This window comes from Dasypus novemcinctus, chromosome 3, assembly GCF_030445035.2.
Source record: "Dasypus novemcinctus isolate mDasNov1 chromosome 3, mDasNov1.1.hap2, whole genome shotgun sequence".
In the NCBI taxonomy this organism is placed as follows: domain Eukaryota; kingdom Metazoa; phylum Chordata; class Mammalia; order Cingulata; family Dasypodidae; genus Dasypus; species Dasypus novemcinctus.
The window spans coordinates 142,147,419-142,166,276 of record NC_080675.1 but is presented as its reverse complement, the minus strand read 5'-3'; the positions used below and the strand labels follow the sequence as shown (position 1 = coordinate 142,166,276).

Genomic DNA, 18,858 nt, shown 5'->3' with positions numbered 1-18,858 from the left:
TTTCGTAAGGCAAGAGGAAAGATATGGAAACATAATTGTAGGTATTAGAAAGACATCAATAGGAAATTACCAGAAAAGTTGTCAAGTTTAGAATCTTCTAGGTGTGGAGTCTAATAACCTGCACAGGACTATAGGCCTACACACAGAGCGTTCCTGTAGCCACATTTTTTTTTTATCTCCCCTCCCCCCCACCCCCCCACCCCCCGTTTGTTCTCTGTGTCTATTTGCTGTGTGTTCTTCTTTGTCCACTTGTCAGCAGCACGGGAATCTGTGTTTCTTTTTGTTGCGTCATCTTGTTGTGTCAGCTCTCCGTGTGTGCGGTGCCATTCATGGGCAGGCTGCACTTTCTTTCGTGCTGGGGAGCTGCTCCTTACGGGGCGCACTCCTTGCACATGGGGCTCCCCTACGCGCGGGACACCCCTGTGTGGCACGGCACTCCTTGCGCACATCAGCACTGCGCATGGACCAGCTCCACACAGGTCAAGGAGGCCCGGAGTTTGAACAGCAGACCTCCCATGTAGTAAACAGACACTCTAACCACTGGGCCAAGTCCACTTCCCTGGCCACATCTTTATACCATTAACTTTCATTTACTCCTCACCTTCCACCTCCTGGTTCCTTCTTTACTTGTTTGTTCCTTTTCCTCCCTAGAACAAATATTTAAGCGCCTACTGTTTCTAGGCACTATTCTGGGCACTGGGGATAGTAACTGTTAAAAAATAAAAAGTCTCTGCTCTCATGAAGCTTATGTTCTAGTGAAGAGAATCTAAAGGAGGTAAGGGACTAGGCCAGACAGGTATCTGGGGAGGTGTTCCTGTCAGAGAAAAGAGCAAATGTTAAGGTTCTGAGTCAGAAGAATGCCTGCTATGTTCGAGAGACAGAAAAGAAGCCAGAGAGGCTAGTAGAGAATGACAGAAGGGGAGAGATGAATGAGCTCAGAAAAGGAATGGAGGAGCAGAATGGCAGACAAATGGGAAAATACAGGGCCTTGAAGGGCATTTTAAGGGCTTGGCTTTTAGTTCTGATGGGAACCACCAAAGGTTTTGAGTGGCATGATCTGACTTAACTGGCTGCAGTGTGGAGAAGAGGCTATGTGGAGGCAGTAGTAGAAATAGGCACACCAGTTAGGAGACCACTGTCCTATTCCAGGTAAGAGATGACAGTGACCTGAACCAAGCTCTGGTTCTGTGAAGTCATCACGATGGATATGTTTTTTGAAAAGAGAACCAATAGGATTTACTGACGGATATGATGTGGAGGTTTTTCCTTACTACTTCGTTTCTTCAACCATCCATGTATTCCAGAAACATATATTGAGCATCTACTAGGAGACAGGTAGTATACTAGGCTTTCTAGGGATTCAGAAATGAGCAGCACTGTCCACTGCCCTCAAGGACCAACTAGTCTGATGAGGAGATAATAGTCTAGTATTTGGGTCAAGGACTTATACTTCTTAATTCCCATATAAATTAAAAAGGCTACTCGGAAGAAACAACTAGTCTCATAATATTAAAATTAAAGGTCTCTTCAAATTGTCTCAAATTCTAGAATACATAATTACTTTTTTTTTCCAGGAGGTACCAGGGATTGAATCCAGGATCTCACACATGGAAAGCAGGCACTCAATCACTGAGCTACACCCACTCCCCAATGAGAGTGAGGTTTGTTTATTTGTTTGTTTTATAGGAAGTAACAGGGATCGAATCCAGGACCTTGTATGTGAGAAGCAGGTGCTCAACCACTTGAGCTATATCCACTCCCAATATTTAAATCTTAAACAATAAATAATTTTCAGACTCAATCTAGGTCTATTGTAAACTACAGTTTTTCATTAAACTACCTAGCTTTACTTATAAGTAACCGCTTAAGTTTACATCTACTATAGTTTAAAAAAATGAAACTTCATTTTCTCCAATTATCTTATGATTTAGACATTTCTCTGAAGGAAAAGGGGATTGTCATTCAACTATTCTTGATGAGAATGTCTTTGTTCTTTGGGCATGAAGGTTATCTCCTACAGGTGTCACTTCAAGGATCAGTTATAGCTATTTTCTATACTTTGAGAACTCATACCTTATGTAATTGCAATTTTACATGACAAATTTAAAATGAGATATAATGTGTTGTTTAAGGGCTTCCACCCAAAATACAAAATAATTTTCCAGATCATATAACAATTGAAAAGGAATCTATTCAATGAGAAGTGAGAGTAAAAAAAGTCATAGTTGAAGAAAGACTTTAAAAAGTACTTATACTCATATTTTCTGAAACGAAACTCAGACACATGGTTCGACAAGTGCAGAGCTACTTATGTGGGCTATAGACCAGAACAGATGCAGTCAGAGTACCATGGAAAAATTAAGCCATGTGGTATCTGTAATCAAAAGTCAGCATTTTTCTAAAGAGACTTAAAATACATTTTCAAGTCACCAGTTAGATTTTACTGTCCAGCAACACCAGCCCCACAACCATTTTATAGCATTTACCTGTTTACAGAAAATCTAGATAAAGGAACACATGTAACAGCCATGTACAATAAGCTCATTAGTGGGCATGGCTAATTTTTATTACCTCATGTGTTGGTATACACATTAATCTAATGAAATTGCAAAAATCAGCAGGCCTACAAGAATGTCAAGCTCCTACAGTATACATAGGGCCCACACAAGTAAAATACAGGATTTTTTAAGGTTACGGAATTTAGTTTCACCTCAGAAGTTTTGATGAATTATTAAATAACTGGTGTGGAGTCAACTATCTGTTTGAAAAACAAAAGTTGGATCCCCATCTGACTCCTTTCACCAAAATAAACCAAAGATGGTATATACACACACATGCATACATGTGTGTATGTATATTTATATACCTACCTAATATGTGTTTATGCATGTGTTTATGTGTGTTTAACCCCATTAAAGTAGAAATAAAACAAGAAAATAAATTAGATGAAGTATTTTTCAGTATCCTGGACCATGAAAGACTTTTCTAACTATGATATAAACCCAGACATAAAGGAAAACATAATAAATGTGACCATGTAAAAACTGTAAACTTCTCAATGAAAAAAAAAAGACTAAACTGAAAAAAGGGCCAATTTTCTTAATATTAAAAAGCTCTTAAATAAGTTAGGAAAAACACAAATACCCAATAGAAAAATAAGCAAAGGTAACAATGAGTTCAGAGAAATTAAATACAAGTGAACAAAATATATATGAAAAGATGCCCAATCTCATTTATAATTAAAGAAATATAATCTAAAACAGTAATATAATCTTTTTAATCTATCGAATTGATAATGACTAAAAAGCTGGCTAATACCCAGAGCTGGGAAGGGTGGAGGGAAATGGACATTCTTACACAGCGTTCATGAGAATGTAAATTGGTTCTACCTTTTTGGACAGCCTCATGGTAATAGCTATTAAAATTTAAAATATGGGTATTCTTTGTCTTGATAGTTCCAACTCCTAGGAATTTATTCTACAAATATATTTCCACAATGTGGGAAAATATAAGACAGTGGTATTCATGGCAATGTTTTTTCTAATACTGAAAAACCAGAAGCTAGTAACAACTCAAATACCTATTAATAGGTTAAATAAATTTTATATAGCCATAAAACTAAGTATCAGGGGCAGGCATGTGGCTCAAGCAGTTGAGCGTCTGCTTCCCACATGGGAGGACCCAAGTTCAGTCCCCAGTGCCTCCTAAAAACAAAAACAAACTACAAGTAAACAAAAGAAAAGCCAACTGAGAGGAGCCGATATGGCTCAGTCATTATGCACCGGCTTCCCACATATGAGGTTCCAGGTTCAATTCCCAGCCCCGGTTTCTCAAAAAAAAAATTAAGTATTATGCAGTCATCCAAAAGAATGAAGTTGATCTATGCACACTGATAATGGAAAGAGGTCCAATATAGGGGACTAGTTGCAGAACACTATATATTATGTACAGAGAAAATTTCTGGAAGGACACAGAAGAAATTGTTAACAATGAGACTGGAAGATTTGGGGAAATGAGGAACTTTTACTTTTTGCTTTATTTCTAAGCTGTTTGAAGTTTTATAAAGATCATGGAAACTTTCATAATTTTTGAAAAATCAAACAAAAAAATAAACACTGTACTTCCATATGTAATCTAGTTGTACAGAAGAAAGGACCTAAAAGAGGTAAGGAGGAAAAAAAAACCTTTAGGGCTAATCGTCAAAGAGGTGGCTTCAGTGCAAATAGGGCCTCCCATTCCCAGCCCTAACTCCCCTCAGAAACACCATCTTCAGGGGAAGAAATCAAAAAGAACGTAACCACTGCAGACACTCTGCGTCCTCTGGAGATAGGGCCCAGTCAATTGTAAGAATTTGGGACTTGAGTTGTTAACCATAATCAATTATATCCAGTGCCTGGGTAACAGCTCAAATAATCCAAAAAAAAAAAAAAGCAACTTACTCACTTGGCTTTAGATCATATACATTTTATAATTCTCATTTCAATATGGACAGATACAACATTCTAGTTTACTCAACAAGCACATTCCTATAAGTCAGGTGTTAAGTAGAGCATAAGAGTGAAATAGAACATGGTCCCTGTCACCAAGTGAGACAAAATCTAGTGAGGATGGGAAACACACATCAACCAGAAGGCAAGACTGAATGGGTTCCTGTTCTAGTAAAGGCGTATAACCAAGGCACACAGAGAAATTAAACCCATCATGGGGTCGGAGGTTTCACAGAAGAGATGGCATTTCTTAGAACAAGAAAATCTGTAAGATTACTTGAACTTTCCCATCTTTTCAACTTACCTAATTGTGTTGGTTTGGTATTATGTACCACAGAAAAACATGTTAACTCTAATCATTCCTGTGAGTGTGAACCCATTGTAAGTAGGACCTTTTTGATGAGGCTACTTCAGTTAACATCCAACTCAATCACAATGGGTCTTAATCCTATTACCAGAGTCCTTCATAAGCAGAGAGAAATTCAGAGAAATGAAAGCCAAAGAGGGAGCAGCCAGATGCTGAAAGACAATAGAACCTGGAAGAGACGGGAGAGGTCAAGAGAGGCCACCATGTGCACTGCCATGTGAGAGGGTAGCCCAGGAGGTACGATCACCAACAGCCAGCTCCAGAAAGCCAGTTTTCAGGAAGAAAGTATCATCTTGATGACACCTTAATTTGAACTTCTACCAGCATCAAAATCGTGAGCCAAAAATTCCCATTGCTTACGCCAACCCACTGCATGGTACCTGCTTTATCAACAAGGAAACAAAAACACCAATTCTTAGGAAAGGGATGTGGCTCAAGCACTTGGGCTCCCATCTACCATATTGAAGATCCAGGGTTCAATACCTGGGGTCTCCTAGTGAAGGCGAGCTGGCCCAAGCAAAGAGCTAGCCTGTGCGGAGTGCTGGCCTGCACAGGAGTGCTGGCCCGCATGGAATGCTGGCCCATGTGGAGAGGTGGTACAGCAAGGTGATGCAGCAAAAGGAGACACAGAGGAGAGACAGTAAGAGACAGAGCAGACCAGGGAGCTGAGGTGGCACAATCCAGAAGGTCCCAGGATTGGTTCCTGTAGCTACCTAATGAGAATACAAGCAGACATAAAAGAATACACAGCAAATGGACACAGAGAGCAGACAATGCAGAGAGGAATAAATAAATAAATCTTCAAAAAAAAAAAATTTTTTTTTTAAATAACACCAACATTCTCTTTTTCTCTACATTTATATGAAACAGGTAAATTTGATGGTTGCCTTTTCTCTTGCTGCTTAATACATTCATTAAATGTAACACCATCTCTTTTTGTATGAGAAATCAAAATTAGTATTAGATATACTTTTCAGTATTAAATATATTACTGTAAATATTTGATTTAAAGCTTTATTTACTTGAAGGCTATTCCATCATACCCACCACAAACCACCAAAATATCCCAAACATTCCAGCAAATTACCTTACAAACTATATCTTACCAAATACTTCTTATATCTAGATTCCATTTATTGGTTCAGATTTTTGGTTCAGAAAATGAGGTCACACTAGAACAATCATGAAAAAGGCCAGCATTGGATTTTAAGTCTATAATGGAAAATATATGAAAATCTAAGTACAAAATACTAAGAACTGTCATTATTTTGTCTCTGTGTGTTGTTTTCATCTAAAATTGTTCCCGATGCTTATGAGCATAGAGGTGTGCCCCGTGTTGTAGAAAAGGAGAACGATCTCTAAGAACATAAACCTAGACTTTAACACACTTCACAGACTTGCAATAAACTTAGATGATAAAGAGTACAAGTTTTAGAGTCCAAGACAACTGCTTTTGAATCTGGGCTGGACCACTTCCTAGCTGGTCACTTTCTGCAATCATTTAATACCTCTGAGCTTCAGTCTTCTCACAGGTATAATTTCCCTACCTCACAGAGTCGTGAAGATTAGTGACAATCTAGGTAAGGCATCTAATGCATTGCCTGGCACAAAGCATGCCATTAATGAATGATAGCTTTAATAATCCATATTATATACTCTGGAAACTAGTGGGGCAGGCACAGTTTCATCAAGCAACTTGTACCCATATTATTTTGGGGGACCCAAGAATCAAGAAGTAGGAAAGTATAAATTAACCTTCTCTTTGCCATTTTTAAGACTAGTCAGAATACACAGTTTCAAAAATGATGACAACTTTCAAAACAAGTCCAGCAGAATGATTGAGAATGTATTTTCTGAAGTCTATCCCAAAATTTCCACTTTATCATTACTAGCTGCATGTTCTTGCAATATAAGGCTGTGTCATCTACATTGAAAATCTATTGTTCAGTGTAGCCACCTCCATCAATTACCTCAGCTAGATTTTCTGGATAACTTATTGCAGCTTCTATATCAGCACTTGCTGCTTCACCTTGCACTTTTATGTTACGGAGTTAGATTCTGTCCTTAATCCTCATGAACCAACCTCTGCTAACTTCTACTTTTTCTTCTGCAGCTTCCTTACCACTCTCAGCCTTCACAGAATTGAAGACAGTTAGGGCCTTGTTGTGAATTAGGCTTTGGCTTAAAGGAATGTTCTGTCTGGTTTGAACTCTCCAGACAACTAAAACTTTAAAATTATCAGCATTAAGGCTCTTTCAGTTTCTTATCATTTATATACTCCTTGGAGTAACACTGTTAATTTCCTTCAAGAACTTTCCTGGGAAGCGGACGTGGCTCAACTGATAGAGTGTCCACCTACCATATGGAGGGCCAGGGTTCGATCCCCAGGGCCTCCTGACCATGTGGTGAGCTGGCCCACATGTAGTGCTGCCGTGCAAAAGGAGCGCCATGCTATGCAGGCGCACCCCCACATAAGGGAGACCCACGCACAAGTAATTACACCCGCAAGGAGAGCTGCCCCATGTGGAAAAAAAGTGCAGCCTGCCCAAGAGTGGTGCCGCACACACGGAGAGCTGACGCAGCAAGGTGATTCAACAAAAGAGATATGGTTTCCCAGTGCCACCTGATAATACAAGCGGACGCAGAAAAACACATAGCAAATGGACACAGAGAGCAGACAACGGGGGGCGGGAGGGGGAGATAAATAAAATAAATCTTTAAAAAAAAACTTTCCTAACTTTTGACCCATCTCGGCTTTCAATATTCCTTCCTCACTAAGCTTAATCATTTCTAGCTTTTGATTTAAAGTGAAAGACGTATGACTCTTCCTTTCACTTTAACACTTAGAGGCCATTGTAGGGTTATTAACCTAACTAATTTCAATATTGTTGTGTCTCAGATAACAGGAAGGCCCCAGAAGAGGGAGAGAGATGGGGAAATTGCTAGTCAGGAAAGCAGTCAGAACACCCACAACATTTATTAAGTTCACCATCTTAATGTGGCACCCCACAACAATTACAATAGTTACATCAAAGATCACTGATCGCTGATCATCATAACAGATATAACAATGAAAAGTTTGAAATATTGCAAGAATTACCCATAATGTGACACAGAGGCACAAAGTGAGCACATACTGTTAGAAAAATGGTGCTGATGCACTTGTTCATCAGAAATTGCCATAAACCTTTAATTTTAAAAAACATACTCTCTGCAAAGTGCAAGGCAGACCTGTACTGAGATATAGTGATCAAAACAGTATGGTGGAAAGCAGATGTGCTCAACTGACAGAGCATCTGCAGGGGGTCCAGGGTTCAATACCCAGGGCTTCCTGGCCCATGTGGTGAGCTGGCCCACATGTAGTGCTGCCACGCACATGCCACGCAGGGGTGCCCCACACACAAGGAGCACGCCCCGCAAGGAGAGCCGTCCCACACGAGAAACACAGCCTGCCCAGGAGTGGCCCACACACACGGAGAGCTGACACAGCAAGATGACTCAACAAAAAAGAGACACAGATTCCCAGTGCCGCCTGACAAAAATGCAAGCAGACACAGAAGAACATACAGAGAATGGACAGAGAGAGTAGACAATGGGGGGGGGGGGGGGAGGGGAGAAGGGGAAAAAAAGAAATAAATCTTTAAAAAAAAAAAAAGTATGGTACTGGTATTTGGTAGACATGAAGACGAATGGAATAGAATTAAGAGTCCAGAATAAACCCTCACATCTAGAGCCAAGAAAATTTTTTTTTGTCTCTCCTTCCTCACCTCCATAGTTGTCTGCTCTCTGTGTCCATTCACGTGTGTGTTTTCTGTGTCCACTTGTATTCTTGTCAGTGGCACTGGGAATCTGTGTCTCTTTTTGTTGCGTCATCTTGCTGTGTCAGCACTCTGTATGTGCGGCACCACTCCTGGGTGGGCTGCACTTTTTTGCGTGTGGGGCAGCTCTCCTTACAGAGCGCACTTCTTACACATGGGGCTCCCCTACACAGGGGACACTCCTGCGTGGCATGGCATTCCTTGCATGCATCAGCACGATGCGTGGGCCAGCTCACCACACAGGTCAGGAGGCCCTGGGTTTGAACCCTGGACCTCCCATGTGATAGGTGGATGCTCTATCAGTTGAGCCAAATCTGCTTCCCTAGAGCCAAGTGATTTTCAACAAAGGTGCCAAGTCACTCAATGGAGGAAAAATAATCTCTTCAACAAATGGTGCTAGGAAAACTGAATATCCACAAGCAAAAAAATGAAACCAGACCCCTACCTCATGCCATAAACAAAATTAACTTAAAATGGACTCTTATATATAACTCATATATAAGAGTTAAAACAACGAAAATCTTACAAAAAAGCATGGGGGAAAATCATCAGAACCCCAAATTTGGCAACAGACTCTTACATATAACAGCAAAAGCATGAGAAATAAAAGGAAAATAGTAAATTGGACTTCATCAAAATTAAAAACTTTTGTGCATTAAAGGATATTATCAATAAAGTAAAAGGATAACCAATAGAATTGGGGAAAATAGTTGCAAATCATATATCTGATAAGGGTTTAATATCCAAAATATATAAAGAACTATTACAACTCAACAACAAAACAACAAACAACCCAATTAAAAACTGAACAAAGGACTTAAATACACATTTCTCCAAAGAAAATAAAGAAATGATCAATAAGCACAACATCATTAGCCATTAGGGAAATGCAAACAAAACCACAATGAGATACCACTTCACACCCACCAGAATTGCGACTGTTACAAAAACAGAAAATAACAAGCGTGGGTGAGGATATGGAGAAATTGGAATCCTCGTGTATTGCTGGTAGGAATGTAAAAATAGTTCAACTGCTGTGAAAAAAACTGTTTGGGAGTTCCATAAAATGTTAAACACAGCATTACCACATGACCCAGCAATTCCACTTTTATTTATATACCCCAAAGAATTGAAGGCAGGAACTCAAAGAGATATTTTACACCAATGTTTATAGCAGCATTATTCACAGTAGCCAAAAATCATAATTAACCAAGTGTCTATAGACAAATGAATGGAAAATAAAACATGACACATCTGTATGTTTTAGGTTCCTAAGCTGCTCAAGCAAATATCAGTAAATGGGTTAAACAACGGGAGTTTATTCGCTCACAGTTCAAGGCAGGAAAAAAGTCCAAATCAAGGCATCATCAAAGTGAAGCTTCTTCCTGAAGACTGGTGTTTTAGTTTGCGAAAGGGCTGCCAATGCAGTGTAACAGATATGTGTTGGCTTTTATAATGGAAAATTTATTAGGGTAAAAGCTTATAGAGTTGCAAGGCTGTGAAATATTCAAATCAAGGCACATTAAAGTTTCTTACCAAAGTCAGCTATTGGTAATCCTGGTGTCCTGGCACGTGGCAAAGTAAGATGCAGCCAATCTCTGCTGAGGTCCCTGCCTTGGCCTCCAGGCTTACCAACTCTTCAGTCTTGAGCTGCTCCATAGACCCACTCTCTTGGTAGCTTCATGCTTCATCATTGGTTGGTAGCAATCCTTAAGTCCTCTCTCTCACAGAGCTTGGTCTAAACAGCAGACCTCCCTTTTCTGTATCTTTCTCTCTGTATCTCCATTTATATAAAGCTCCAGTATGAGGGTGGAGACCCAAACTGAGTCATGCCTCAATGGCATAGTCCAATGAAAAGGGCCTTATACCTACTGGAATGAATTAGTTCAAAAACATAATCTTTTTCTTTTTGGGTTTCATAAAAGAACCTTCCAACAGTCACAACTAGCTTTCTGGGGCTAGTTGCCAGGGATCCTTAGTCCTTAGCTTGTTACGTGGGAAGGTACATGGCAGCATCTCCTGGTCTCGCCATTCTCTTCCAGATTCCATTGATTTCAGTTTCTGGCTGCTCCCTTTGTCTGCCTGAATTTCACTCTACTTATAAAGGGTTCCAAGTTCTCCAGTGCATGTATATAGGGGACATAAAAATGTTCTGATATATGTTGGGTATTTTCATAGTAGTTACAGTTACAAACATCAACTGAGGAGTGCTGAGTTCCCACCCAGGGAAGCTCTGTCACATTTCCCAAAGGAACAGCAATAATCCCACAAGTGCAACTGCAAAGACCAACAAGGAAGGATAGTCCAAAAATGAACCCTTGATACTGATGACTATGCTTATGAGGTTGTGTGCCTGAAATATGCACTAGGTCTAGAGCTGCAGGGTGCCTAAAAGTTACCTCCTGAGAGCCTTCATGATGCTCAAATGTGGCCGCTCTCTAAGCCAAACTCAGCATGTAAATGCATTACCTTCCCCCCACCGTGGGACATGACTCCCGGGGATGAGCCTCCCTGGCACCGAGGGATTACTACCAATCACTAGCTGGTGATGCAACTAGAAAGAGACCTTGAATAAAAGGGTCAATTCAGACCAGCAGAATATCTCAGCCTACATGTAGGCTCATGTGTTAAAAACTGCTTTTTGACCTTGAATAAAAGGGGAAAATGGCAAAGAAAAATGAGTTTACATGGCTAAGAGTCTTCAAAAGAGTCAGGAGCTCATCAGAGGGGTCACGCTTACGCACACCTCAGCAGGACCCTAGAAAAAGCCCAAGTATATACAACCCTAGGTACTAGTTCTCCTGAAGGCTATGGAGACCCACAGAGTATATGGTCATGGAAGATGGATTTGGAGTTCTTTGCCATGTCAGAGGGCCCTACTTTGGAATTTGTGCTCCTGAGTGTGATGGAGCTGGACTCAGATGTGACTTTTCTACACATGCCTCCTCTGTCACTTTACCTGAATCTGTGGTTGGCGCTAGGGATGGCATATACTCAGGGAACTTGAATCTCTGGACTGCCCATGTGCCAGCTGGGCCCTGAGCCTCAGCAGAGTTGTAACTCCTACTCTCTGGTTCGTTGGGCTTACCCAGGTCAGCTAACAGGGAGCGGAAGATGGTAAACCACCACACCAGGGAATCAATAGTGCCTACAACTGCAAGCAGAAGAACTGCATCCATCATCCATGTGGAATCTAAGCCCCCTCTTTATCTAGAGGTGGAGTGGACATCACCATCCCAGGGTCCACAGAATGGAGGAATAAAATATGGATTACAGCGGACTTACTGATATTCTACTATAAAACTACTGTGACTAGTAATAGAAGAAATTGTAGCATTGAGGTGGAGAAAGTGGCCACAGTAGTAGCTGAGGGCAGGGAGAGGGAAGAAGAGATGTGATGTGGGGGCATTTTTGGGACTTTGAGTTATCCTAAACGATATTGCAGAGCCAGATGCTGGACTTTGTATATCCTGCCATAACTCACTGAATGTACTGGGGGAGAGTGTGAACTATAGGGTAAACTATTATCCATGTGGCGCAGCAGTGCTCCAAAATATGTTCACCGAGTGTGATGAGTGTGCCACAATGATGGGGGAGGTTGTTGGTTTGGGAGGAGTGGGGTGGGGAGATGGGGGGTATACGGGAACCTCTTATGTTTTTTAATGTAACATTTTTTGAGATGCATATATCTTAAAAAAATACAATTTACAAAAATGATGGGTGTTGGGGGTGGGGAGTGGGTTATGTGGGAACCTCTTATGTTTTTTAATGTAATGTTCTTTGTGATCTACTAACTTTAATTAGAAAATAAAATTTAAAAAAAATAAAGGACTCCAGTAATAGAATTAAGACCCATCCTGACTGAGTTGGGCTACATCTTAACTGAAATAACCTCATCAAAAGGTACTACTTACAATGGGTTCACACCCACAAGAATGGATTAGATCTAAGAATCTATTTTTCTGAGGTATACAGTTTCAAACCACCACACCATACAATGTAATATTATTGAGCCAAAAAGGGAAAAAAGTGCTAATACATGTCCAACACAGATGAACTTTTAAAACATTGTTAAGCAAAATAAGCCAGACATAAAAGTACATGTACTATGTGATTCCACAGAAAAAATATCTAGAATTAGCAAATTCATAGACAGAAAGTAGATTATAGGTTACCATGGGCTTGGAGGAGGGGGAACAGAGAGTTATTGCTTAATAGGTAGAGTGTCTGTTTGGATAATGAAAAAGTATGAGTAATAGAAGGTGATAATAGTAGCACAACATTACAAATATATTAATGCTATTGAATCTTACACTTAAAAGGCAAATTTTATGTTATAGATATTTATCACTATGAAAAAATAATCTGCAATGAACATCTTGTTTGAATGGCATCTAACAGGTGGGTATTTCTTTTGGTCAACTTCCTAAAAATGGATCTGCTGAGTCAAAGGTTTTGTATATTTAACAGTATTTGGTACGTATTGTCAAACTGTCCTCTGAAGAGGATGTGCCAATTCTACTTCTCTGTCATTATGCATTTTCTTAATGTAGAGGAACAAAAAGTATACAATCATGTGGAAAAACCTCAAATTTTTCTACACTGAAAATTAGCCTTCATCTTAAAAATAAAAGATGTTATCCTTCTCAGCTGCTAAGACCTGTGCTACTGACTAAACTCTCATTTTAATATTACTTAGACACAGACCTCCCCTGTAATGAATGACCTGGTTAGTGTCAAAACCAGTTTTCTAATACATTCTGACCCTGTTCCCAAGCCAAAGAGGGAGGGACTTAAGACCTGAAGTGCTGCTGTTACCATCTAGCAGTCTTGCTAAGGCTCACGAAAAACAGAATTATCCCCAGCAATTTTTGCTTAAAAGCTCTACTTTGTTGCAATGTTTAAACAGGAATGGATTAAAATCTCTTAATCAATAATCATTGGCCTACAGGTAGTTTACACGTTTCATTTTGTCTCAGCAATATTATTACAGTGAGGCGCAAGAGCAGATAAAGGTCATGTTGGTAATTAAAGCTATATTGTAGAAATATGCACACCCAAGATATGATTAAATAAGAAAATATTACTTGGTTCAGTATCATCATTAAACTTGCATTAATTTATAAATATTTAAATGTACCATATGATGATCATAAATAATGTTTTTGTCAGTTTCTAAAGTAATGCAACCCATAAGCCCTTTGAAAAATTACTGCGGAAAGAAATAGTCAAGAAAGTATACAAGCCAGACTTACATTCAAAGGCTGTGGTTGTTGCTTCAGGCAGAACCTGGCCTATCACATCCTAAACAAAGAAAGAATAAAGAGGCACAATTAGCCATCTTCTTTATTGCTAACATGTGGCAAATCCTAGAGGAAATATGAGAACCTAGAAAAGATTTTTGATGCTGGCATAAACTATAAAAACATTAGCTCATAATCATACTTAGCCCAGTAATGTAAGCCTAGAATTTAAATCTCCTCTCCAGGGGGTAGAAATCTTTACTAAACCTTTTCTACTCTCTATTAATATCATAATCTTTCACTCTTGATTCAACTGGGTATACAAATACACTGCTGGGTATTTACAAAATATTGGTTTCTTCTATAGGAGGAAACTGGCCTGAGGTTGATTCCCAGCTCTGTACTAGTATGTTACTTGGAACAAATTACTTAACCTCTCTGAGCCTCAATTTGATTATTCTCCAAAATAGATCCAGTAATACTTACAGTAGGTAATGTGAAGATTAAATAATATAATAAACATAAACTTGGAGCCTAGCACATTGTAGAGATTCAACAAATATAGTTTTCAATATGTAACTAGTAAGACCTTGCCTTGGACCCATAATGTTCAAAACACAAGTTTCCATGATAATGATACAAACCTGAAACGCTAGACTTAATGCAAACAATTCTTTTCTACCTTTACTCTTAAGAAACTGAAAAAGATATATTTAATGAGATCAAAACAAAGTTAATCGAGCCTACAAAAGAAATCTAAAAAATGTATATAATCTGATATTAATGTTTAACTGTACTTATAAACTTGCAAACATTTCAATATTAGTCTGAGACAGCTTAAAGAGACACAGAACCCCTAAGAGAAATGTTTAGTTCTGGGAAGAGTGACAATCCCTCCACCCCCATGATATATAGCCCAATCCAAATGGCCTGCAAACCTCTTTTTTCTTGAGGGAGCTCTGCCACAATATCCCTCCTGGGCTGAGCCAGAAGTGGCACCAGTCAGCCAGCTGACAAAGCCTCTTGCAGTATTTCTCAGCAGGGAGTCCACAGGCCTTCCAAGCAGGGCACTTAGCAGAGTGGCAGCGGCAACTTCCTTCTAAAGACTGTTCTTTAGAAGCTTTTGCTGCAGTGGCAATTTGCATAATAGCCTTGCCTCTACAGCAACTTTTTTTTTTTCAGAAATAAATCTGCACATATAAAATTGATCAAAGAGAACTATCATAGGCAGCCCTCGTTCATTAGAGCCAAAAGAGATTATTTTTTCTTCTGACTTTATCTGAGCAAATGACATCTCAACTTTTTGAGGAAGTATTTATAAAACATTTAGTGCTAAAAAAAAAATTCTTCCTACACATTCCTAGTAAAACGCTTTTATTGACAAGAAAATGGAAATTGTAGTACAAGTATGGACTAAAATATACATGCAGGAAGAATGTAGTACAGTGAAAAAGCAAGGGTTCTTAACAATTTTTGTTCCATGGGCCCTTCTGCCAGTCAGTGGAAATGAATACTACTGTAATTTATTTATTGCATACATTCGTAAGTGAAGGAAATGCTAGATTTCAGTTAGAAGTCGGAGAAAATAAAGATAAGTTGATTTTTTTTCAAGTCAAGTTCATGGACCCCCTGAAATCAGGGGTCTGTGGAATCCTAGTTAAGAACCCCTAATGTAAAGGATAAGAGCAGGACTCTGCAGTCAAACTGTTAGGGTTGAGTCTTGGTTATGCCACTCTAGCTGAGTGACTGAGTTTCTGTGTCCTCAGTTTCCTGTTGTGTAAAATGGGATCATAACTGTATCAACCTCATAGGACTGAGTTAATATTTTTACAACGTTTAGAAAAGTGTCCAGCACATGGTAAATGCCATATACACATATGTTAAATAAATAAAGTAAATCACTGACCACTGGAACGTTACAAAGCTTATCTCATAATGAAATCTAAAATTCCAGCACCCAACAATCAGTGGTGTATCAGTGGAAGATAGTCATTCAATGACATACTTAATCCTTTTATTGAGGACCCTTTCTAGTCAGGATAAATGAAAAACAAAGAAACAAAACCCTCTCCATCTCCAACCCTCCAAGTCTAAGTTATTATTGGTTACTTGCAGGGAAATCCTATCACTCAGAAAACCAATCTTCAGAAATGAACTCTACCTCTACAGTAGTAGTGAACAAATTTAGAATCCTTCCTACTTTTAAACAGCAGACCCAATCAAAGAGCAAATTTCTATAACCAGCTCAAAACTCCACTGGGCAACAAGGGAATCCTTTGCCCATCAACACAGACAAGGTGCCACATATTTTACCTTTGAGGTAGAGAAAAGGAAAAAGAAAAATGCAAATTTACTTGAGAAAATCATGTGACTACAATCAACCATCTTGCTTCTTTAAAGCAAATAAAGTGGGGTTATCAATGACAAAGGGGTAAAAAGCTTGAAAATTTATCAATATCTATTAATCATTTTTAAGCAGGATACATTTAATGATTTTATGTCTATTTCCCAGTTAATATCTCTTATATTTTAAATTATTTATTTCAAAGTAACCCTTCCCACCATCAACAACATAACATTTTAACTAATCTAAAGAAGGTTTCAAAGGATGAACTAAATTTACATATGTGGATGGTAGTCATTTCTTGATTCCTCTACTTCCTTTCAAAGAATCAAATATCTAACAGACCAAAAATACAATTGGGCGTCTACAACATGCCAGGAACATAAGGATCACAAAGCTGTAGGCTGCAGAAATATAAAACTTGGTCCTTGACCTGAGGAAGATTATTGTCTGGTCACAGAGTTAAATACATACCTGAAAGATAAGTAACTGTACAAAACATTTATAGTATGCTAACAGCCAGACAAAGACATAAATGGTATATGGGAACTTGGGAGGAAGAAAAAAATTACAGGCTCAGTTTAGACAGAAATTTTACAGAGCAAGAGGAACCTAGGTTAGGACTTGGAGAAAGAAGGATTCAAAGAGCAGAAAGGAGAGGGGAGAATATTTTCTCCTACCATGTACTAATCCAGATCTCCTACAGGATTTTCCCAGAACTAGGGTCTCAGTCTCCAAGGAAAAGGAGACACATAGGATAGCTAAAAAATAAGATACTAGGGATAACCCAAATGTCCCTAGTCTTGAGGATCAGACAGGCCTACTAAAATTCCAGCTAGGCCCTAATTATTCAGATGAAGGACAGGAGGCCCATAAAGGCCAAGTGACCTCCCCCAGGTCTCCTAGCTATTTGACAAAGCGGTGACCAAATGGAACCCTCAACTACTGACTCCAGGTCTAAAATATTCCCAGTTAGAATTAACTTAGTTGACTCAGTATGACAAACTGCTTGTGGTTTCTATGTCAGGTTCTCCTAAAAATTAGCTGTGTGACTTTAGCAAGGCATTTTGTCCCCCTATGGCTCATACCCCTCATTCAAAACTGGAGTGGGGGAAGTCAGAAGGATATACATCTGGTGGAGGGTATGCTTCCATGTTTTACTTAGCTCTCAATTCTAAGGTTCCAAGCCAGAAATACTGATGGATCAGTTGTTTTTGCCTGTTTGTTGGTGAACTTGTCACCTAAAGAACAGATCACAGGAGTCCTCCAGGAGCTGGGCTTATAAATTTGACGAAATTGCTAGAAGGGAGATCAAATATAGATTAGCATGCATTGCCACAAGCCCTTCATCCAGCCTTCCTGATAAAACATACTCTACCTGGGTTTACAATCTGAACCTAGACAGTCTAGCCCCAGAGTTTGTGCTTTTAAACACTATACTATACTATTCAACTTAAAATAAAACCTTCTATTGTTCTAAATGAGACAACTGAGAGAAAGCTCACATTTTTCTCATCATAGACACACCCTTGCTTAATCTTTACAAGTCTTCAGGGCATGTATCATCTCCATTTTACAAAGAAGGAAACTGAGCTGGGGAGAGGTAACTTGTCTTGTTAGTGGGGCAGCTTGCAACAGAACCCAAATTTCTTGATTCAAAAACTAGTGCTCTGTCCACAAAACCGTAATTGCATGCATCCTCTTCTAAGTCCCTCATTATACAAATATTTCAGGATCTATGAAGCACCAAAAACAGAGATATCCATCTCCTCTAGAAGTTTACCATCTAGTGGAGGAGAAGGACAAGTAACCATGCAAAACGTGTGCTCTGCCAGGGTAAGCACACAAAGCTGTGGGAACACAGAAGAGAGCACATAATCAAGACAGAAGAAAAGAAAGCTTGACTTTGAAGGGCAACCGTGAATTGGTCAGCAGAAGAAAGGGGCAGGGTGGAGGCAGTCTGGGCAGCTGGGAGAACTGAAGGTAATTCTGCTATTTTGAAGCACAAGATGCTCATAGGGATGTGCTAAGAGAGCTAGGCAGACAAGAGCCACTCGGGAAAGGTCCAGAGAACCATGCTAAGGAAGTTGGGCCTTATCCTGAGAGGAAATCCATGTACCATGTACATGTGAGTGGGAGAACTCTGGGAGCAAAGAAAAGGATGGTATTTGGTACACAAAAGGATCTCATTACGGCCTCTGCACTTTTGGTCCAGGCCCTGGAAAATTTGCATGATCTGGGTGGTTAGTAACATCCAGAACTCAAAATGAAGTTATGGGAAGTGGTTGTGGCTCAACTGATAGAGTGTCCACCTACCATATGAAGGGTCCGGGGTTCCATACTCAGGGCCTCCTCACCCGTGTGGTGAGCTGGCCCACATGCAGTGCTGCTGTGCTCAAGGAGTGCCGAGGCACACAGGGGTGTCCCCCACACAGGGGAGCCCCATGCACAAGGAGTGCACCCACAAGGAGAGCTGCCCTGCGCAAAAGAAGCGCAGCCCGCCCAGGAGTGGCGCCAACCACCTGGAGAGCTGACACAGCAACAACAACAACAAAAAAGTGACAGTTTCCCAGTCCCGCACGACAAGAATGCAAGTGGA

The 18,858-nt window shown here is 39.7% G+C and overlaps 1 protein-coding gene across 10 annotated transcripts in view; it reads right to left on the bottom strand.

Annotated features, from left to right (window-relative positions):
- MAP2K5 (mitogen-activated protein kinase kinase 5) overlaps positions 1-18,858 on the bottom strand; it is a 300,226-nt gene that overhangs the window by 279,403 nt on the left and 1,965 nt on the right. For all 10 annotated transcript variants that reach the window (XR_011648445.1, XR_009185129.2, XM_058294389.2 and 7 more), the window contains exon 2: positions 13,928-13,976. Coding sequence is in view for 8 of the 10 variants with exons in the window: in XM_058294389.2 (XP_058150372.1) it covers positions 13,928-13,976 (49 nt within the window). In the remaining 2 variants the exon portion in view is untranslated. The remainder of the gene's footprint in view (positions 1-13,927; positions 13,977-18,858) is intronic.